The sequence below is a fragment of the Formica exsecta genome, unplaced genomic scaffold (assembly GCF_003651465.1).
Source record: "Formica exsecta isolate Colony F162 unplaced genomic scaffold, ASM365146v1 scaffold72, whole genome shotgun sequence".
NCBI classification, from domain to species: domain Eukaryota; kingdom Metazoa; phylum Arthropoda; class Insecta; order Hymenoptera; family Formicidae; genus Formica; species Formica exsecta.
Genome location: NW_021853485.1, coordinates 2,865,393 through 2,888,401, shown reverse-complemented (window position 1 = coordinate 2,888,401; position 23,009 = coordinate 2,865,393). Strand labels below are relative to the sequence as shown.

Below are 23,009 nucleotides of genomic sequence, written 5' to 3'. Positions count from 1 at the left end.
TATATATATATATAGATTATGTACGGAAAACGATCTCTCGGCTACGCTCGTAGTAGTACCGTACCGCGCCGTATGATCTGTCAAGTGGCGCTACTGTAGTCGAACTGACAACTGACACATGTGTCTGACACACATGCATATTTCACACCAGAGTTAAATACATATGTGCCGCGTGTGTATAAACTATTATCACACTTAGCAAACACATATAATATAAGATTCAAATTTGCTGTATCTATAGAGTAAGTAATCAATAAGCGCGGCTTTTCATTTGCGTAGAATCAGGTATTTTTGAAACATGGTGACTGAAAATTTCGCGCCATTTGTGCTTGTCACGTTATTTTTCAAATCTGTTGCTGTTTCAGTGTTGGTGCTCGATACGTTGCCAGAAATACGAAATGAGAGATTAAAGGAAGACATACATTTCATGGCTCTAATTAAAAGGCCTGGCTTTATATTTATTATAATCTAGGATTTTATTTATTAAGGCCTCTCTGATTTTATTATTTATTTCTCTGGTTCCAAAATTCAGTCGCACGAAGTTAAATGCGATCGACTGAGCTCGACGCTCAAAATGCGAAATGAATGCCGACGTTTGTCGATAGATAACGCCACCAGTAAAAGGAAACCTCGTTGGAATGTGATACTTGTGTCTTCATTATACGGAGAATAACGGATTATGCGGTTTGCGGCTAGTTTTAGCGGAAGTAGCACACGAAGAAAATGATAGGAAATAAATCAAATTAACGAGGCGAAATAAACAGAGGTTATCCATTTTTAATCTATCGCTATTTTCTTCTGTTTACGATAAGTTATTCGCAACGTTGAATCGTATATTTGATTGTCGTAAGTAAATGTTGATAGCACATATATGTAGGCATCTAACGAGCGGTTAATTTTAATGAAATTTCAAAAAAGGAATTTATATGCGATATAAATTTCATTGTGTTAAATATATATTAAATATATTAGGTACGGCATGTTAACAAATACAGCAGGATTCTGGTGGACTTTTAATTTTAACTCAAAATTTAATTAAAGATACATATAATTTTATTTCTGCCTAACGATAAAATCTTGTATGTTTATCTTTCTTGTATATTTACATTCTAAATATGCAATCCTAATTGCAATGTTTCGATATGAAACTACGCGAAAAGGCCAACGAAAAACAAAAACTGATCATAACATCATCGATCAAATATTGATGGCAATTAATTTTTTGTTCTTCATTATTCTAATCTCTTCTAAATATATAAAGTGAGCTCATGATTTTTATTGAATCATTTATATATGTTTTTTCATTCGAATTCGTGACGCGTTTCACTTGAACCGTTATAACTATATTTGTATTAATACTGATCATAGTTTGTCGGCTATAAAAGTTCCGTCGATTTTTACTCCCATTGTAAAATAATATGCGTTTTTATGATTACAGTGAAACCAGGGATGATTGCAGCGGCACACTCGACTTGTCCGACATTAAGTCGACCTTGAGGCCAAGCATGCCACGTTTACAACCGCCTTATGTCGGATACGTTTTACGAAAGACACAGCGATCAGAAAACTCGATATGATTTTATAGCTAACAATCTCTCCTTTTAAAGCACTACGGTGAGTTTTCAAAAGTTTACTCGTACAATGATTTAACCCTAAATGTGATCGTACAAACTCACAAATTCTTTTGCTCTTTCATTTAAAAATGAATGTGATCTTCGTATTAGATATAATGTGAAATGTGAACAAGTACATTCAGCATTAAATATAGAATATAAATATTATTGCGAAACATGTTCGATATAGATATGTCTATATATGGTGATTTACAACGATTCTGTTTCCACACAGAGATGTTCATAATTAATACAGCAAGCTGAATATCAAGGATTCATTATATTGCTTCACACTACAACAGCCAATATATTAGTAAAGAGAAGAGAGACATATAAGAGTGAAATACGTGTTCACAAATAGTTCAGGGACGAAACATTAACGTCATCCATCCTTCGAAATCGAGCTGCAAAAATGTTGTAATCGTGATAGGACGTGACACAAACAATGATGGGGATTAGTAAGCGCGGACTACCTCTAGGAAGAATAGCGACTACATACTCACGTATCGTCGCGCTCGCATTTAGCTTCAATTCGACGCTACATCGTCGCCAGAGCACAACGTACTCGTGTCGCACCGAGGTGAACCTCATTCCGTTGATGGGTGCCTAATGCCGGACACATGCCTATCCGGTGGCTGTGATGTCGAAACGCAAACTGGGAATCATTGGCCTTGTCAATCGAGTTTGCGAACGAAAATCCGCGATTCTCGTCGCAAGCACCAGCTCGAGCTGACCGCGCGAGATCGGACGTCCAAGACAGGTCAGATCAGGTCAGGTAATCGCGGTGATATGGTGGGGCGTCGGGCTTGGAAACTCGCCATCGCCGGGGAACGGCGGCTGGTATCATTGCTTCGGTACCGCTCGCTCCGCGACGATACATCTATCCTACCTTTATAGCGAGCGAAATCGTGTGTCGAGTGAGCGGATGGACGTGAGCGCGCACGCACACAACGTGACCGCCGCGTGGTGGATACCTGTTGCATCGATCAGTGAATACAGTCGACGCCGAACAGTTCGCGATCGCGGATCTAAGGGAGTTCCCGAAATTTTGTCAAGTGAATAAGACTGTCAGTTTGACAGCGGCCTCGCCGGATTAAGAGCGCGCTCGCGGTTTTCAAGAATCTTAATTGAAGAGCTCTTCTTGGTACCGTATTTCGAATACGGTAAGCATCAGAGGTGCGTATACTTGTAAATAGTAATTTGATAATGTTACGTCTAGAGGAAATATTTTCAAAAAGCATGTGAAAGACGTTTGACATATTACGACATTTTCTATAAAAAAAAAAAGAAATTGTTTATACTATATCCTCTATTTTAACTATACGCTAAAATCGTGATTAACATTTTGCGCGCGGGTAATAATTGAGGTAACCAAGTTCAGTCTAAAAGACGTTTGAATATTTGCAAAGTGTTGAGGATATTGTGTGCTGTTTACAAAGATGGACCAATGAAAGTTATTGAGATAATAATAATTGTGTTGAGATAATAGTTTAATAACAAATCATTAATTTATGTGCGCTGTAGCATTAATATTTATCGCATACGATATTGCAAAGAAATATTGTTTGAACTTTCCTGTTTATATATCAAACATGATAATGAATAATGAGTAACGGCAATCTAAGAAGCTATTACAATGTGCATGAATTGCGGTTTAGATGTGTGAAAAATCATAATGTATGCAAATTCTGTAATGTGCGTGCCTCTTAGAAATTTTCCTTCATAATTTCTGCGATGGATGTTATTGAGACAGATAAGATAAGAAATAATTAATACTCTTCTTAAACTGTGATCCTATTAATAAATTTTGATTGGCTAATACATTTTATATTATAATGTTAATTATCATATACGTTATCAAGTGTTTGTCAAATACGAAAAATCTATCTGTATGTAATCTGCTATTTATAATAATTGATAAATCGATAAATACATTATAAAAAATAATAACGATTAAGTGGGAAAACTGGCAGATAAGAGCCAAAGCGCGAATGTCGGTGCGCGAATTTTATATTGTTAAATTTTATTAACTAATGTGCATTAAAAATGTACGTTTCGGACCGTTTTCTGGTCCATCTTCAGCATAGATATAAATATATTAAGATTAAATTGGAATTTTAAAACTTGACATACACAACATTTGTAATTGCACTCAAATTACAAATTAAAAATGCAACTGCAAATGTTATGTATGTCAAGTTTTAAAATTCCAATTTAATCTTTATATATTTATATTCATGCTGAAGATGGACCAAAAAAAGTCCGGAACATACATTTTTAATACATATTAGTTAATAAAATTTAACAATAATAAGTTCGCGCACCGACCCGTGCCTTGGCTCTTATCTGCCAGTTTTCCCACTTAATTGTTCTTACCCTGAATCTATTGCTGTGTTATTATCAAAAGTAATACATTTATTCTCTACTAAAAAGTTTCTTTCATGTTATCTGAAGATATATAAAGCTACACATATATATGAAAAGATATATGTTCTGTATTTCGATATAAAAATATCTCGATTATGCTCCATTAATTGATAACGTTAGACGCATATATTTATTTAATATTATAGTTATCGACACAAAGGACATCAATTCCGGGAATTTGAAAGCCGAAGAAATCGACTGTTGATCGAGGAGCGGCTGAAGGGACATTAAAATTAGAATCAAATCGTTAACAATCTTCAAATAGCAAGAATGTCAACATCACTGAAATTAGCAGACGATCAGCGATTTGCACTAATGAAAGTAAGTAGTGAAGAGATGATGCATTTTAGAAATATATTAAATATTAAATATCGTCGAATTTTACATCACGTTTTATTTAGAGATAGCAATCCATTTGCGAATCCACTGACAATGAGAAGCATTAAAATATGCAATTATCACATCTCATGTATTTTTCTAACGTTAAGTGATATGTATACATATGACGTAAACACTTAAACGTTAATATTATTCATATTTTTTGCAATCTTTAATTTCTTCAGAGATAATGTATTTTATAATTATAAATGCAAATTAAAAAGAGGTCAAATCACATATATGCAACAAATGGGAACGGAATATTTGAATTTATTCTCGTTACACAAACAATATAGATAATTTTTTAATATAAAATCGACAAGCTATATGAAGTTATTTTCCTCAAAAAATTAAAAATGTATATCCCTGAATTATTTTGTTTATAAAAATAATGCAATAATCTCTTTTTAATTAATCAATAAATATGAAATAATTTGACAAATGTAAAAAATTAAAAGAATCCAAATAAATCTCGCATCAACTCTTTTAATAAATCGTGAAGACATTTAAAGATCTCGTATAAGATCTCTCAAATAAATATATCCGGGCAACGATCATTTTTAGTATTCGCAGATTGTGAAAAACTATCTGAATATTTATGCAGATTAATAATATTCGTTTGGAAATATTTCTGAATCTTCTTTTTATTGAATTTTATCGAATAATAACAATGAATTTTTTACTAAAAAACAAGTAAATGTTAATAATGATTGAAACTTCATTTTAAGGACGAAACTGAGCATTATTTCGAAATAATGAAAGAAATAAATATTATATTAATACCGTGATATTTAAAAAATATATGAAAAATATTTTTCTTATATGTCACGTAACACTGTTTATTACTCCGACTTTTCGAGTTTTATGTGTTATTTTATATCAAACGAGATATCGAAATATATTACACAGAAAGAATATATTATCTTTTTGGAAATTTCAAACAAATATATATATAATATCTTTAAACCGACTCGGAGAGAGAACAATGTGCGCGATCTGATATATCTGTCAAGTTGATACAAATATCAATATCATGTAAATAATATAATACATATCGACACAATGTTACAACTGCTACTAGACATGACATAAATACAAAAGATAAACATTTATCGAGTACTTGACAAGAATAATGTGTTTTATTATGCCAAAGAGCACGCACATAGATATGAAGTTATTGATTCGCGATCAGCTGCACGTGTAATAAGTATCCGCGTATACTTGTAATCGTTATAAATGACCTTCTATGAACTTTATAATGAAAAACTAATTTTTCTTTTGTTTTAATAAAAAGAGAAAAACAGTCACTAATAAAATTTTATTATTTATAAAATGTTTTTATATAAATTGAAGACATTCCATCTATATTGAAAGTCACGAATAACATAAGGGAATAAGATAAAGTAAATAGTTATTTCTTTCTTCATTAAAATAAAGAATATTTTCTGCCGCTTAGACATTATTACTATTCGAAAGAGAAAAAGAATGATTTAATTACACGATGTTATATGTATGTAAAACTTTACTATTTAAAATAAAATATTATGGGAATAAATGTTAATTTTATAACATCCTATCAAAACAATATAATTATTGTGAAAAAAGAGCTTCTATATATATATATACACACATACACAATAATTCAGAAAAAATTCCTGCACAAATCAGGTTTAACCAGGTTTGACGTAATTTCTTAATAAAATTAAAAATTTCGTTATTCGCAATACGGCGAAAAGATTTCACTGCGCGTAGATTGCTTTTACTCCTTACAATCTGGTGATCGTTCACCTTCGGTATCTGGAACAAGTAGCAGGCAACCAGCTACTTATTTCAAGCTGCAAGATGCACCGAATCACGAAAAAGAAATTGACGATTGTGCTTTTTGCATCGATCGCGAGAAAAAGTTATTTGACTTATATTTCACTTCAAATATTTCGCTTTGTGAGTCAATATTTTCTTAAATTAATTCGTTAACAAAAAAACGTTTAAAAAACCTGATTCGCCAATTTTCGACCACCTTCTATTAAATTATACTTATTATCTTGTTGTTGTAATATATTTTGTCTTCTAATCACAAAATTTTAATAAGAAGTAGATAGTGGATAGATCTATTAGTATTAGTAAAATAAAATTTAGTACATTTTGGCCAGCTTCAATCGGTCGAGTCAATCGTCTTTTTTTTTTCATCGAATGAAAAGGAACGTCCTGTCATCGACAGTAAGTGCGACGACACTTTCATGAGCCTACTATGACAGTCATGGCATACGACACGAGAACAATCGGGCACACGCAGATCTCGCGCGACATACTTTAAAAGATCCTCAATACATAAATCCGCCGTCTTGAATTACAACATCGGATACGCGCGAAAATCCGATAGGTGAAATAACTCTCGCGACGTGCATTCGCGTAAAATGACTTTTCCTCAACTTGCCCTGGGTGGATGAAGCAATCGCATATAATGTGGTAGAAACTTCAGTAGACGCAGAAATTTGCGGTAGAAGTTATTAGCTCGATGTACGAGGTAGGAACAAAGATATAAAAATTATATCGAATCGAAAATTTAGCAGACGCGCTATGATTTTTGAGATTTATATCTCTCTACTCTCTCACAATTATCTAAAAATCTTTAAATAAGAATTTGATGATTTATACAAATTGACAACACGATGAAATAATTCATATTATTGATAATAATGAAATTAGTAAATATTTTAATACTAAGTAAGATAAAGAATAATAATTTTGTCGTTTTTTAAAGCATATTTTCATTAAAGAAATCAAATTAATTTGTAATATTTCTAAATTTCGCTATCTCTTTGATAGTATCTTACAATTAGTTCTGATTGTAGCAGGAATATTTATGTAACGTATCAAAATGAGACATGAGGTCATGATTAAATGAGAAGATTTTTTGCTTTACAGAGGTTTTTATTATCGAAACAAAGAGATTTATTCATAATAAGCGGAAATCAATCGCACGATTTTTCTTTCGATGTTATAATTCATAGAATAAAGATGAATGATTACATGTAATATCTCTCGACTTTACAAAAAAAATTAATATCAAACGTTTTATCATATCTTTTGCAAAACGCAAACAAAACAATACACTTAACGACTTAACTTTGCTTAAATACGCGATACGCGGATCTATAAAAATTACGCGTAGGCAAATCCAAGTCTGTTTGGCAGGAGAGGAACCGGTTTATTCGCCATCGAATAATCATACGTGACGTATAAGAGATGCCGATCCTTTTCACCTTTGCGTATTTTTCTCTGTTTTTATCTATCGATTATATGGAATTTATACCATGATATGCCGTTATTTTATTACACAAGAGACGACGTACCACATATCATTATTTATTATTATTTATATTATTTATATTATTATTTTGTATATAATAATTCGTTATGTATGATAGAATAATCGTGATTTATAACATAGAATAATTTAAAAAATTTATATTTCAGCTGTTTTTCCAAAAAAAGTTTTCGTATTCAATTAATACGGCGCATGCATTACGCTTTAATTTCGTTGAGCTATTGTGCTAAAAACGCTCCCGCATTTAATAAAAACAAGAGATTAATTGATATATATTGATTATCATTTAATAATAATAATACTTGTCATCAAATATTGATGTATCAAAATTATGTACAAATACGAATTTGGAATCCATTCATACATATATTCCATTTTTTTTTTTTTAATTATTTTAGCTGCATTTATTCTCTCATAGTTGTTTTCATTAAATTTTAAAACTTTTTCTTTACTAACTTATTAATAATTTTAATAATTCGATTTAAAAAAATCTTTTTGTTTAATTTTGATCTAGTTAAATTTCTGAGGTTTTGTTTGCGGAAAATCTTTTCAGTTTCAATCGTTTATATGAGCAGAATTAATAAAATAAATAATAAACATATACAAGAAAACATTTATAGGAAGTAAATACTACGTCATGGTACCATACCAAATTCTGTATTCTCTTTGATTTCCTAAAGTTTTCAGTGAAAGTAAACGTAGACACTTTAATGAAGGTTTGCTTGTAACAAGTCAATATGGACCGTATGTTAGTATGGAGACAACATTGATAATTTAGAGAGCCGACAAGGAAATTTCACTTCCTTGCGTCTAACACGACACATGACGATTGTATTTCCTGTAAATAATAATTGTGCATACAAAAACTTTGTCGTTGGCAAAATAAACAAAATCGACACGCAAAAAACGCCACCACTTTCCGGAAAAAGCGTAAATAAAATAAAAAATCTAAATAAAATATTTAGCGTAAATATATGTACAACGTAAATAAAAATTAGCCGCATTTTGTACGCGCATATAACTGAACATATGAAAATATATTATAATATATATTTATAAATACAGAATTTCTTTTGTGTTGTGTAGCTCGCACGCAACATCATAGATATCATGATCTTATCAGAAATCATGTTAAATTATGTAATCAATCACTTTTAATATTGATATTATTATTGGATAATGCATGTAAAAAAAATATATAGATATGCTTTTCTTTTAGTTCAGGCGATCCGTGCAAGATGTCTTGCAACCACATCACGATGATCATTTTCTGGTTCGTTGGTTGAGAGGTACGAGTCTGACAATGTATTAATAACATCGAAGGAAACACACTTTGTGATTTTGATAAGTGTTATCCCTTAATGTGTATGTACACAATGTACAGCGCAATGTCTAGCGCATCGTGAGCAACATTTGCATCGTTATTAATTGATGTTATGTCCATCAGCTTTCCATTTCGCGTCTACTGAAGCAATGTTTGCGAAGTAATTAAATTGTTTTGAAATTTGCGGAAGCTCAGGATTATCGGTTATTAACGGTGAACTGTGATTTACGTCAAACTACGTAACGTATTTTATTATTGAACGATGGAAAATCTCTTGACGCGAGTTTAGGCGATCAGCAACTGCATTTAACTGACAATGAGATTTAGATTTCATTTAAAATGTAGTGATTTTATATTTAAAATGAAAATTCTACTTATTGATTTTAATACTATCACATTTGTATAATATCAAGTTTTATTACTAAAATATGGAAATATGAATAAATATGGAAATATGGATAAAATAGGAAAATATGTATTATAGATATATAGAAATATCTTTTATATATACATGTGATTTAGCGCAATTTCTCATTCTCGAATTTATATTTATTTTTCAGCGAGAAAATGGGATCCTACCGCGGCGGAAAAGATGTTGAGAGATGTAAGTAATTATGTCAGAACATATCTAATTTATGGATCTCACAGTCATATATGTATATAGGACTGTGAAATCCATACATCTTACTCTATATATCATATTCTACACATCACGTAGTAAACAAGACGCACATATACATTTTACGTTACACGGTCACTAGGTGTCGATTACGTATTCAACCCTCGTTCACAGATTAGGCTTAACATTCGCTTTGTACAAAACACAGGCGAATCCAATTGAGAAAGTCTGGTGAAACACGTTCCGGTCACCGAGCCTTTTAAATTTCTCTACCTCGTGTATTATTCGCAAGCCATTAAATATTAACGCGGCGGGCGTAAACATAGCGCGAGCCACGTTACGGCTCGCTGCCCCTTGAAGATTCTGTTTGTTACATTTTGATGAGAAACCTTCATCCGTTTCCCAAATTAAACATTATTCTACTAAGATTAATATGTTATTTTGAAGTTTAACTCTTAACAATGAATATAATTATTCCAAAAATATTGTAAATTGAATGAAGATAAATGAATTACAAATTAAATTTCCTTTTATAAATAATTCTTTAATTTGATAACAATAAACATGTTTAGTAATAAATATATAACTTAATAGATTGTATTTTTTGTAAAATAATATTTCATAATGTAAAAGATATAACAATAATAATGTTTTTTTTAAATAGCAATCAAATCAGTCTGTGTAAAATAATTATAGCTAATTTACGTGTGAATAAATAAATGAAAGGACTCTCTTCCGGACACTCAGATGTCAGATGTTGAAGATTATAAATCGCTGTCGACGGTTTCGCTTTTTTGTTCTGGAAGATGTTTTATGCGAAATAGAAAGTCGTTCTCTGTACTGTGCTATTTTGTGAGTCGAAAGTAATGAGGCGATTCCTTGAAGCATGTTCAAAGTCACCATCTCGATTCTCGTTTAGAGAAGTTTCACGATGATTGAAAACCGTGGGTACATAATGCAAAGTGGCTAGTATCATCTATAGTAATCTCTTCGTATAGGAAATTACACTCTTTTTCACTTTCTATCCTGCGTGAAACCCTGTCATTACGAAATCATTAACAATAAGTATAAATTGTAAAAAACATTCAGAAAAATTTATATCGTGTCGGAATCATAATTCCTATCAAGTTTCATTGATAATTTTCATAATCTTCATTTGTATCGTTTAATTTCACGTACTTTTGTGATAATTAAATAACGATAAACATATTATGAAAAAAAATTTATTCGTAGTCTTTAGATTGGCGGAAACAATGGGATGCTGATAATTTATCTGAATGGGATTTTCCTCCAATGGTAAAGTCTTACTTCCCTTATGGATTAAGCGGATTCGATAAAGATGGTGCCCCAGGTAAGATCTTTTTAATTTTATTAAAATCAAGATCATTAATCTTTGAATATTACACAAATCCACGAATTGCTTTAAATTATATTGTTATTTATCAATTTACGTTATTATATTGTAACAGTATAATTGTCGATATTTATAACATTATTATAACATTATAAAACAAGTATGATAACTCTGACCGAACCAATATAATTTAAAAGATTTTATTGTGCAAAAAGATTCACACATAAATCATCGAAAGACGTATTAAATATACAAAAAATTTACTGACAAATTTATTTGGATGTCATCGATATATTATAATTATAATGAAAATATCGTATATATACGTCAGATATAATACATTTATAAACATATGGATACGACAGCGGAAAAATAAAAGTCTGCTCCTGGCCGCTTATGCGGCTGGTTCGATTTGGTAGCAAATATAACGATCAACATACTTGAGAGCGTGGAACGCAACAAGTTTCAATATTTTGGTAAAGAATCTGGTCAAGGTCTCCTTCTTACTTTCAACCAGTATACTTTTCCCTATATGAAATATATATATATGCATGGAAAGAATATGGCCGTTGCTTCAAGATGCATCATCCTATATTATCATTTTTCAAATTAATCCCTTTGATTGTTATAACAAGATAAACGTTTAAACATTCGTAGCTTTCTAACGAAAAGAATAATTTTGTTATTCGAAAATAGAGAATAAAAATTGTTAAAAAAGTTTCTATTCCATTGCAAATTAAACAAGTTTCTACTCTATCTTAGACTTTGAGAACAATTTTTAAATATTGATTCTAAAAGAATCCTTGTAAAAATAACAAGATTATTATTATAATGGTTCCATCTAAATTTGTTAAATTATATATATTGCATTGTGTATTATTTAGATTCTTAGCATTAATTATAAATATTTACATTTTACACGTTTATTTGAATTTAGAGATATATAACAATAAAATAAAAAACAAACTTGAAAAAAATTGCGTTATAAAATGTGACTTTAAGTGGTTGACGGAAAAACATTGTTACGAGAACAGTGTTTATTCTTAGCGACAATAGGTGTAAATATTTTCACTCTTAAATTTTTCATATAAACAAATCCAATTACATAAGAGTTGTTGAAATAGGATCAAAATTTGTCTGTAAGGGTAATTTATGAAATCAATCTATCTTTATATTTTTGGGCTTGCTGAACTCTCGAATATGAACCTTAAAATTGTCTAAAATCCAAGAAACTTTGTGAAAATGCAGTTGTTCTACAGGAAAGTCTCGTTTTGCAGCAAATATTTTCTAATGAATAAATGGTAACTGAATAATAAAAGTCTTCTTTTATTGATGTTTTTGGAAGAGAAAGAGGGAAGGGGGGGGGGAGGGAGGATGCTGCTCATGTTTACCGAAATTCTACATTTTTATGGTTCTATGCTTTGCAGACTCACGCTGCGTTCCCTATTTTTTTCATTATTCATGTAGTATCTCGCATACACATTTTTCTTCTATTACTGCGGGGATATAGTAAGATAATAGAGTAAATACGAATATAAAAATAATAGATACATTTCATACATTTCCATTACAGGCAAATTTTGACCCTATTTCAACACCCTTCTTGAAAAAAGAAAAATATTTTTGATCGTGAATTTATAAAAAGTATATCGTTTTCTTCGTATGTAAACCGGAGAGAATGCAAAGATAAGCATACGTGTATAAAGAATAAATTGTTGCAGTCATCATCGTACCGTTTGCCGGAATGGATATATACGGAATGTTACACGTGATAACCCCGCAGGAATATGTCAAAGTTACGATAAAAATCTTGGATCATTACTTGAAACTAGCCAGAGAACAATCCAAGAAGCACGGACAGGTTGCAAATCAACTAACTGTCATTTTCGATATGGACGGATTTAATCTTAAGCAATATTTATGGAGACCAGGTAAAATATCTCAGGTAAAACCGGGTATGCTTCGGAAATTTTTCGATACAAAGTTTCTCGTTATTTTTTATTGTACATAACAACTTTCTCTTCTATTGTTATCTTATGTTATTGTTATCGCTCCCTTATGTTACAGCTGGCGAATTGGTCCTAACACTTATTCAAATGTACGAAGCGAATTATCCCGAAATTCTAAAAACATGCTTTATCATCAACGGTAGGTTCAACAGAATTATAGACGATTAATAATATACGATTAGCAATATACCGTTTGCAATGAAACAGATGTAGATAGATTTTCACGTATTATCGGTCAAGAGAAAGAAAACAAAATCGCTCGCAACGAATATCTAAAAAAAACATTTTAACACTTTCTTACATGCCTTTTAAATTTTATGTTTTATATTTTACGTTTGAATCGGCATGATAAGAATTAGAAAATTTACCTCATGGCTTATGTTAGCGATATATTAGCGATTAATTCCTAAAATAATATATTGTAATTTTAATAAAATATTTTTATTTTTTACGATGTAATTTTTCTTCAAATCGGCTAATTCTGGAATTAATTTATGCTGTAAAAGAAGAAAAAAATGAATTTAGAACTATTGTTACAGCTCCAAGAGTTTTCGCTTTTGCATTTTCCATTACCAAGAAGTTTATGAATGAATATACATTATCGAAAATACAAATTTACAAAGCCGACCCGTCCAAATGGCAAGCGGTGATACTGAAGGTCATTCCAAAGGACCAGTTACCCGCTCATTTCGGTGGAACATTATGTGACCCAGACGGCAATCCGAGATTAACTTCGAAGGTAACATTTTAATCGATCCAACTTTCTCTTGAAATTATGCATGATTCATCGGAATGATTTATTAATAATATTTAAATTAATAATATTTACATAAATAATATATATATATACACACACACACACACGCGCGCGCGCGCGCGCACACACACACGCACACACACATACAATATGTATGTGTATACATAAATTACTAATTAATCTTAAACATTAGGATATATTATAAAATATATTCAACTTATTAAGAACTTTAGTATCCTTACTTAAATTTATATTAAAGAAAAATAAAGTCTGGAATTATCAAAAAATTTAATTTTCGACCATTAACTCTTGCATTTCGTTTGCTTTATATAAAATGCATTTATTTATTTTAAAAAATGAAATTTTCTTCTTTAAATGTAAAATATTATTAATTCATTACATATTTCATCTCAGAGAATGATAATTGAGATTGTTGCCAGATTTGTCAAGGTGGTAAGATACCTAAAGAAATGTATACCAACAATATGGATAAATCAAACGACGATTATACTACCGTTACCGTTCGAAAAGGTAAAAAGCTAGAATTCGATATCTCCACACTCGAAAAAGGCTCCATTTTAAGGTAAATTTTCCTTATCAAGACTGCATTTTCAATTTTTTTTCAAATCAATTTTGACTCGTTTTTGTGTAGCTGGGAATTCCGAAGCGAAGGTCACGACATTAAGTTTGGGATTTTAAAGAAGGACACCGCAAATGGTACGCAGACAGAAGTTATACCTATTCGAAGAGTCGCATCCCATCAATCGGACGAAATAGGGATATTGACCTGCGAAGATCCGGCTATCTGTAAGCTCATTGTTGGAGCACTAGAATGAATAACAATAACAACGAAGGAGATGTCATCTATATAAATTTATTTGTTTTAGATTCCATCGTCTTCGATAATACTTACAGCTTTTTGAGGAATAAGAAAGTTCACTATTCCGTACGTGTGTTACCACCGACGGAAGATTTAAAGAAAATGGCACCGATTGCATAGTTCCAAGCAGGTTTCATATTAAGAAATTTAAAATTATAGTTATACTTGTAGTTTTATAGGACACAGTGTTTCGAATAGATTAGGCTAAATAAGATTTCGCGAACGAATATTAATATTATAGGTTTCGCGATATAAATCCAAAAAAAATTGAAGGTATAAACCTCTTTTATAATTTATAGATTTAAAACCACAGTTATGTAATCCATTAATATCTTAATTCGTCGTTATTTAAAAAATTAAATTGATCTTTATTGCAATAGTAATTAAAATATGTAAATGCACACATAAAGCATAATAATTTAATATTCGTTTCTTTAAAGCTGGATAATGGAAAAATATATGGGATATAAGAGTGTAATGTTTGCATAGAATATTTATAATTCACGTGATATGTACAATATACTTTTTATATAAAATACAAAAAAATGTATTATACTTAATCATCTTCTGTGATTAACATATCAATAAGTTCAGGTTTTAGCAATTGATCACCCTCTAAACGTTTTTCAGTATTCCATTTAATTAGAGTTGGCAAGACTTTCAACTTGGTAATAGGATTTGTTCTGAATGGACAATCACGATCCTTCCAACTAGGATAACATACGAAAGATATTCTAGAGCTTTTGTCTTATAACTTTTCTTTTTTTTTATCTAGCTTTTTATATAATTTTATGCAGTTATTAATAAATGCAATTATAATTGATGCAGTTATTACTGTACAAAAATATTTACAGTAATTTATCTAAAAATAATAGTTGCAAAAGTATAAAAGTAAAACATCTTATTTACTTACAATGATCTGTCCCCAACTTCCACTATTACTAACTGTGTTCCTTCAGGTGCCGTTTCAAAACCTTGTTCAATAAATGGATCAGCTGAAATGAAATAAAGTGAATACTTAAAATCTCACTATATCAATAATAATATGTTTATGCTTTCTTTTTTTTTTTGTATGTAACAATAATGATACATATAACGATAATTAAAATCAGATAATAAATTGCTGATTCAAATCCAGATAACGCAAACGGTCTTTACTACATTTTTCCAATTCTTCGATGATTGTAGCTTTATATTTTAGCGCGAAATTTGTGATCAATAAACAAAAAAAAAGTTTATTCCAAAACCAATAATATTAATAAGTTTATTTTCGAGAAATGCATCCTAAACGAAATATTTTTATTTCCATTATTCAATTATGTAACATTCTCTACTTGTCAAAATCTGAACATCGCCGATATTTTTGACATATATGTGATTCTAGTAATAGAAATATGTACGCGAAATACGCACACAAAAAAAAATGTAGGTTATGTAGGCATCCTCGTGTAAGATTCACTCACCTTCCACGCAATCCGGACACCAGCTTTTGCCGGTATCGGATAGCTTCGTGCCGGTGTAAAGTACATACACCTGTTCCGCGGTTCCCAGATCGTCTACATATTTGACAAAACTCTCGTATCCCTGCAGATGAAGACGCCGTACCATCTTTGACAAATCGCGCTCACTGATCGGGCTCGCCAGAAAGATGGGTGACAAGTGAAAAGTGCGTGAAATTCTATATTTTATAGGAGCTATTCGGTGTTATCTCCGTTTTTATCTACGATACATACATACATAGCACGATGGGATTTTACACATTTCGTAATTAATTGTAAAAGATATTATCTCGGCGCATATGTGTGTGTGTGTGTCGCATATTCCGATAATATTTCATAAATTGTATTGATAATATCGATAAATCGTGCTCTTAATAATTCCCTTGTTGAGCAAAGATCTCTCGCTCGAATAAAATTCGATATATCTGATCGTGATCATGATTTCGCAAAATTACACAATCCGTTAGTATATGTATATCTATAGATACTTCGCGTGTCGCTCGGTGATCTTTATTCGAGCACATGACGTGTTTACGTTCCAGGAATTCGACATAGGATATACTTCTTCGAAACAAAGAGAGAGAGAACACAAAGCTGATCCAAACAAAAGATTACGAAAAAGTATGAAATAAATATCGGCAGGGCACTTTTCAAAGTTAATATTCGAAGCGCAATCAATTTAATCTATTTTAGTACATTCAATAAATTATGTATTTCATAGATATAAGAGTGTAACGATAAATCCTGATAAAAAATTTATAGAAGCACGACAAGTATGTGAAAGATATAAAAACACGATTACTGCATATTAAAATCTTCATTTATCATTAGATGCATAAAAATACACATTTATTACGTAACATATGAATGAAAGATTTCTTTTGTTCCAAAGTAGCATGCGACAGATTCAAAATTGCCGCGTAAAATCACAGCGTGGGAGACGTGACGTGATTGGTGAATCACGCTTCCCCCATCTCGTCGGCGTGGCTGCGACAAGACCGTTCTGGCGAATCCGGCATTGCATTCCGCGAACGAGAGTGAAGAGTGAACGAGAGTACTTGGCTTGACGTAACGAGAGTACGCTCGTGCTAAACTGTTCCACTGATTTGTACGAATCAATTGACGAGCACGTTCGACGCGCAAGATTGACACTCTTTTCGCGGCCAGCAACGTCAACACATTAATCCAGCTAGCACGATGTCAGCGATCTTCGACTTCGAGCTGCAGGACGCTGGGCTGCTGCAAAGAGACGAGTCGGATGACGACGATGTCATCGAGTTCGGCGCGGTAAGGCTCGATTTCTTCACGCGACTTTCCTCAGTCCCGAAAATCCCGATCCTCCATTCCCCTCCTCGCGTTAATATCGCGGGCGATAACACGTGAACGCTTTTAACGCCGCATCTGTTTTTCTGTCGCAGGAGGAGGGCGATGCCGATCCGAGCGGGATTGCAAAGTGAGTAAAGAGCCGCGCGCGTGTCTCGCGTTGCGAGAGCACGCGGTCGCCTACGGGATCCTCTCACCCTCTTGATATATTTTGGAACTGACGAGAGGAGATATTTTACTTACGATTTTTCGCAGTTCGTCCGACAATTCCGACGTCGGAAGCGTGGAAGCGGTGCCGATATGCGAGCAAAATGTCAACCGCGAACGCGAGAAGGTCGGGCCGCAAGATTTTGAGTTGTGCAAAGTTATCGGGAAAGGCGGTTACGGCAAGGTCTTCCAAGTACGCAAAGTAACAGGAAATGACAGTGGCACGATCTTTGCAATGAAGGTATAGAAATCTGTTTACACATATTATCTATTGCTCCAGAGTATCATGTCTGTAAAAAAAAAAAAGAAAACAAATACAAAAAAACAAAAGAAAAGAAAAAAGATATATACTCTTTTGAGTAAAGAATTGCAATAGCATCAAAAATTTAAGAGTGAGAGAGAGAGGGAGATATCTCATTATTTCACCTTATTACATAATACTGTATAAAAATTATGCAATTTTGCATTTCATGTTCTTCTTATTATTCGATGAGCATTTTATGGTATATTTATATGACATTTATAGTGTATTTTAATAATTTGAACATATTTATTAGAAATTTTACATAAATTTTCCAATTACGATGCGACAGATTCAAAATTGCCGCGTAAAATCACAGCGTGGGAGACGTGACGTGATTGGTGAATCACGCTTCCCCCATCTCGTCGGCGTGGCTGCGACAAGACCGTTCTGGCGAATCCGGCATTGCATTCCGCGAACGAGAGTGAAGAGTGAACGAGAGTACTTGGCTTGACGTAACGAGAGTACGCTCGTGCTAAACTGTTCCACTGATTTGTACGAATCAATTGACGAGCACGTTCGACGCGCAAGATTGACACTCTTTTCGCGGCCAGCAACGTCAACACATTAATCCAGCTAGCACGATGTCAGCGATCTTCGACTTCGAGCTGCAGGACGCTGGGCTGCTGCAAAGAGACGAGTCGGATGACGACGATGTCATCGAGTTCGGCGCGGTAAGGCTCGATTTCTTCACGCGACTTTCCTCAGTCCCGAAAATCCCGATCCTCCGTTCCCCTCCTCGCGTTAATATCGCGGGCGATAACACGTGAACGCTTTTAACGCCGCATCTGTTTTTCTGTCGCAGGAGGAGGGCGATGCCGATCCGAGCGGGATTGCAAAGTGAGTAAAGAGCCGCGCGCGTGTCTCGCGTTGCGAGAGCACGCGGTCGCCTACGGGATCCTCTCACCCTCTTGATATATTTTGGAACTGACGAGAGGAGATATTTTACTTACGATTTTTCGCAGTTCGTCCGACAATTCCGACGTCGGAAGCGTGGAAGCGGTGCCGATATGCGAGCAAAATGTCAACCGCGAACGCGAGAAGGTCGGGCCGCAAGATTTTGAGTTGTGCAAAGTTATCGGGAAAGGCGGTTACGGCAAGGTCTTCCAAGTACGCAAAGTAACAGGAAATGACAGTGGCACGATCTTTGCAATGAAGGTATAGAAATCTGTTTACACATATTATCTATTGCTCCAGAGTATCATGTCTGTAAAAAAAAAAAAGAAAACAAATACAAAAAAACAAAAGAAAAGAAAAAAGATATATACTCTTTTGAGTAAAGAATTGCAATAGCATCAAAAATTTAAGAGTGTGAGAGAGAGAGGGAGATATCTCATTATTTCACCTTATTACATAATACTGTATAAAAATTATGCAATTTTGCATTTCATGTTCTTCTTATTATTCGATGAGCATTTTATGGTATATTTATATGACATTTATAGTGTATTTTAATAATTTGAACATATTTATTAGAAATTTTACATAAATTTTCCAATTACGAAATCAATTCAATTAGTTTTTATAGTTTTATCTTTAGAATGATAGTACATTAATCTTATTACACATATATATAATATATATTTTTTTAAATACACACATATATACACACTATTTTTTTATGCATAACTTTTCTTCAGTTATCTAAAATATTTTTGTGTACCATTTCAACAGGTATTGCGCAAAGCTTCAATTATAAGAAATCAGAAAGATACAGATCACACTAAAACCGAAAGAAATATTTTGGAGTCTATAAAGGTTAGTTATTTCTATCTGCTAAAAAATTTAATTGGAATATTCAGATTGTGCAAACAGTTTATATACACACATGTATAATCTTTCAAATACTAGAAAGAAAAGATCTTTATAATTAGTAACTTTAAATTTATAAACTAATATCTTTTAGATAAATTTTAACAAATTAATTCCCTATTAACTTCTCTATATTTATTATATTTTATGCAAAGTATCAATTTATATATTGATTCTTGCTTCTGGCAGCATCCTTTTATCGTAGATCTTAAGTACGCATTCCAAACTGGTGACAAATTATATCTGATATTGGAATATATGTGTGGCGGTGAACTATTTCGGCAATTAGATGATGAAGGAGTTTTTTTGGAAGACGCTGCACGGTAAGCGAATTATAAATGCATTTTAAAATATGTTTTACAAACATGTATACTATTGTCTTTTACTTGTTTTACAGCTTTTATTTATGTGAAATTACATTGGCTTTGCAACATCTCCACTTGCAAGGAATTATATACAGGTACTGCATATTTTCTTTCTAATAAATTGTATATGTCATGTGTTATGTGTCAAGAGTTACTAAGATATATTTCTTTACTTTTGTATATAGCATTGAATTAATAATTCTTGTAATGAATAATTTTAGAGATTTAAAACCGGAAAATGTTTTATTGGATTCAGAAGGACATATTAAGTTAACTGATTTTGGATTGTGTAAGGAGCATATACAGGAAGGTGCTCTAACTCACACATTCTGTGGTACTATTGAGTACATGTAAGGAGTGTCGAATAACTAATAATTTAGAAATATTGCGATTATAATTTATACTGATTGTAACATTATTTTTTTATTCAAGGGCACCTGAAATCTTAACAAGAAATGGACATGGAAAAGCAGTGGATTGGTGGAGTTTGGGAACTTTAATGTATGACATGCTTACAGGACTTGTATGTATAATTATTACATATATAAGCACATACATAAAGTTAAATAATGCTGTGCATAATTGCACAATATTATTTGGCATTAACAAATTTTTCAGCCACCATTTACCTCGGATAACAGAAAGAAAACGATTGACAAAATTCTACGTGGTAAATTGATTCTTCCACCATATCTAACGCCCGATGCCAAAGACCTTCTTCGGAAATTATTAAAAGTTAGTATTCATAAACTGATGATTAATTATATTATTTTATTGATTAATGTAGATTTAGATTTTATTAATTAATTACATTATTTATTATATTGTTGATTAATGTACATTTAATTCAAACAAATAATCCTGTGTTAAAAAAGATGTTTTGATAACAAATCTTATAAGCTTAATACTTGTACACATCATGTATAGATCTTTTCATTAAACAAAACACGGATACAATTTTTTTAATGATAATATTATATAGATATATAATTGACTTTTATAGAGACCAGTTGCGCAAAGATTGGGGTCTGGCTCATTGGATGGCGAACAAATAAAAGCACACAAGTTTTTCAAACATATCAGTTGGGATGATGTTATATCTCGAAAATTAGAACCTCCTTTTAAACCAATATTGGCTAGTGAAGACGACGTCTCGCAATTTGATAAAAAATTTACCGCTTCAGCACCAATAGATTCGCCAGTAGAATGCACTTTAAGCGAATCGGCTAATAGAGTATTCCAGGTGAGTTTCTCTTTTTAAGTGTGTATATATATAATCAACCATCCACATGAACCAGTCACATTTGGTTGTATTTTAATGCAAACTTTTTTTCAGGGATTTACATATGTAGCACCGAGCATATTGGAGGATGTGTATTCGCAACAATCACGGTACCTAACTACTGTGTCGCAGCCACGAGTTATAAAAGCCAGAAGTCCTCGTAAAGCATCTTCGCGCGGTTTTTCGCCTCGGACAACGCATTTCCATCTTCACACTACGCATTTGCCGAATCACAGGTTAAAATACAAAAATTTTGAATTCTTATATATTATTGATTATATTTTTTCTATACATAGGACTTTGTAATAGGTCTTACGTAAAGTCTTCGAGTTAAAAATAGTATGGACAATAATTTTTTAGGCATGGTGGAGTCGGCCACAGCAATATGGAAGATACAGAGATGATTGAGATAGGCTAACCATTGCTATCAGACTAGTAGATAGCATTTTTGTCCAACTGCTGGATATTCATAATGCTCAGGGAGGGGTTTTATAATTTAGAGAGAATAGTTAGGGAATGGATTCAATATCCATTATTACTTTACTTGGATATCCAGCAGTTACACATTTAGCTAATATATTTTTTTTTTATATTTGTATATTTTGTTTGAATAAAAAAAGTTAATACTATATAATTTAACAGCGACGCAGCAGTTATCTGGTAGCGCTCTGAGTAGTTGCAATTTTATTGAATAAGTTTGAAAATAACCTGCAAGGAAGCATATTATGTTACATAATTACATAACACAAATTATGTCCCCCACTTTTTTTTACATAAGAAATTTAGTAAAAAATGTCTTGCATTGGATTATTCATGCATGAATTTTTATAAGTATTACTATTGATGCAGCAATCGTGTTATTATCATATAATATCGTAATTTGTACTGTGGTTTAACTAAGATAAGCTTTTAAAAACTTGGGAATATTCAAGCATAATATGCTTGAAACGTAAGAAGCTGTATAATTATTAGATGCTAAAGACTTAATCTTGATAATATTTTTACATCTGAAGATTTATATATAACAGTATATATATGTCTCTCTATAATATAAACTTATTTTATATATTTACAACTACGCTCCCAATTACAATTTAACGATTAACGTTAATTACTCTTGACAAGAAAACTTGAAAGATGCTACCACAACCGCTCCGCCGCTCCAGGTTCGTTCCATATATACTATTGTCTGTTAGGAGAAAATATTTCTCTAATATCATCTGTGGAAAATATTTTCAGCAGTAATAACGTTTCCATGGCAATAAAAAATAGTTCGCCTAAATAATAATAATATAAAGAGATGAAATATATAAGAGGTATAATGGAATTGCATTTACACAATGAAAAAGTTCCTATTGCAAATTTAATTACAACATACTTTATATTCTCTAGAAAAAACATTCTGTTAAATAGTCATATACTGTAATTATCAATATTTTGGAATGAGAAGAACGTTGTCATTCTCTATAACTTTTTTATAAAGAAATTATTAATAATTAAAATATTAAAATTATTTAAAAAAATTATTAAT

General features: G+C 32.0%; 4 protein-coding genes and 1 long non-coding RNA gene across 8 annotated transcripts in view; 3 read left to right on the top strand and 2 right to left on the bottom strand.

Annotated features, from left to right (window-relative positions):
- LOC115243309 (calcium release-activated calcium channel protein 1-like) overlaps positions 1-2,352 on the bottom strand; it is a 24,847-nt gene extending 22,495 nt beyond the window's left edge. The window contains exon 1 of one of the 2 annotated variants that reach the window (XM_029820180.1): positions 2,117-2,352. In XM_029820180.1, coding sequence (XP_029676040.1) covers positions 2,117-2,204 — 88 coding nt within the window. In that variant the 5' untranslated portion in view covers positions 2,205-2,352. Of the gene's footprint in view, positions 1-2,112 lie in introns of both variants that reach the window. The other variant, XM_029820182.1, reaches the window with a different exon arrangement.
- Positions 637-2,101, top strand: LOC115243311. The gene is made up of 3 exons (XR_003885216.1): positions 637-846; positions 1,439-1,614; positions 1,849-2,101. It is a non-coding gene; the product is annotated as an uncharacterized LOC115243311 (long non-coding RNA).
- A 163-nt stretch (positions 2,353-2,515) lies between the features above and the next one.
- Positions 2,516-15,226, top strand: LOC115243308 (SEC14-like protein 2). 2 transcript variants are annotated; one of them, XM_029820176.1, is made up of 11 exons: positions 2,516-2,789; positions 4,187-4,361; positions 8,966-9,035; positions 9,631-9,674; positions 10,923-11,040; positions 12,765-12,974; positions 13,111-13,191; positions 13,592-13,791; positions 14,250-14,392; positions 14,462-14,616; positions 14,697-15,226. In XM_029820176.1, exons 2-11 carry the CDS (start codon positions 4,311-4,313, stop codon positions 14,807-14,809), a joined length of 1,185 nt encoding a protein of 394 aa, XP_029676036.1. In that variant the 5' UTR covers positions 2,516-2,789; positions 4,187-4,310; the 3' UTR covers positions 14,810-15,226. The 2 variants fall into 2 exon arrangements, with proteins under 2 accessions (XP_029676036.1, XP_029676037.1); XM_029820177.1 differs by having other exon boundaries at positions 2,561-2,776.
- LOC115243310 (thioredoxin domain-containing protein 17-like) lies at positions 15,175-16,668 on the bottom strand. Its single transcript, XM_029820185.1, has 3 exons — positions 16,153-16,668; positions 15,603-15,684; positions 15,175-15,399 (listed from the first exon to the last, which is right to left on the bottom strand). Exons 1-3 carry the CDS (start codon positions 16,295-16,297, stop codon positions 15,246-15,248), a joined length of 381 nt encoding a protein of 126 aa, XP_029676045.1. The 5' UTR covers positions 16,298-16,668; the 3' UTR covers positions 15,175-15,245.
- Positions 16,215-23,003, top strand: LOC115243306 (ribosomal protein S6 kinase beta-1-like). 2 transcript variants are annotated; one of them, XM_029820175.1, is made up of 14 exons: positions 16,215-16,355; positions 16,731-16,809; positions 17,081-17,475; positions 17,607-17,641; positions 17,767-17,959; positions 19,694-19,777; positions 20,021-20,154; positions 20,229-20,291; positions 20,418-20,546; positions 20,629-20,719; positions 20,815-20,931; positions 21,200-21,439; positions 21,533-21,714; positions 21,839-23,003. In XM_029820175.1, exons 3-14 carry the CDS (start codon positions 17,386-17,388, stop codon positions 21,894-21,896), a joined length of 1,416 nt encoding a protein of 471 aa, XP_029676035.1. In that variant the 5' UTR covers positions 16,215-16,355; positions 16,731-16,809; positions 17,081-17,385; the 3' UTR covers positions 21,897-23,003. The 2 variants fall into 2 exon arrangements, with proteins under 2 accessions (XP_029676035.1, XP_029676034.1); XM_029820174.1 differs by lacking the exons at positions 16,215-16,355; positions 16,731-16,809; positions 17,081-17,475; positions 17,607-17,641; positions 17,767-17,959 and adding exons at positions 18,310-18,693; positions 18,825-18,859; positions 18,985-19,177.
- Positions 23,004-23,009: the final 6 nt, after the last annotated feature.

What these genes read in the sequence shown, in the direction of transcription:
- LOC115243308 (XM_029820176.1), top strand. Translation starts at nt 4,311, where the DNA reads ATGTCAACATCACTGAAATTAGCAGACGATCAGCGATTTGCACTAATG. An exon ending in TCTGGTTCGTTGGTTGAGAG is followed by an intron (nt 9,036 to 9,630) that starts GTACGAGTCTGA and finishes TTTATTTTTCAG; the next exon opens with CGAGAAAATGGGATCCTACC. An exon ending in CGGAAAAGATGTTGAGAGAT is followed by an intron (nt 9,675 to 10,922) that starts GTAAGTAATTAT and finishes ATTTATTCGTAG; the next exon opens with TCTTTAGATTGGCGGAAACA.
- LOC115243310 (XM_029820185.1), bottom strand. Translation starts at nt 16,297, where the DNA reads ATGGTACGGCGTCTTCATCTGCAGGGATACGAGAGTTTTGTCAAATAT. An exon ending in GTGTCCGGATTGCGTGGAAG is followed by an intron (nt 15,685 to 16,152) that starts GTGAGTGAATCT and finishes ATTTCATTTCAG; the next exon opens with CTGATCCATTTATTGAACAA. An exon ending in GAAGTTGGGGACAGATCATT is followed by an intron (nt 15,400 to 15,602) that starts GTAAGTAAATAA and finishes ATGTTATCCTAG; the next exon opens with TTGGAAGGATCGTGATTGTC.
- LOC115243306 (XM_029820175.1), top strand. Translation starts at nt 17,386, where the DNA reads ATGTCAGCGATCTTCGACTTCGAGCTGCAGGACGCTGGGCTGCTGCAA. An exon ending in GATCCGAGCGGGATTGCAAA is followed by an intron (nt 17,642 to 17,766) that starts GTGAGTAAAGAG and finishes GATTTTTCGCAG; the next exon opens with TTCGTCCGACAATTCCGACG. An exon ending in ATATTTTGGAGTCTATAAAG is followed by an intron (nt 19,778 to 20,020) that starts GTTAGTTATTTC and finishes TGCTTCTGGCAG; the next exon opens with CATCCTTTTATCGTAGATCT.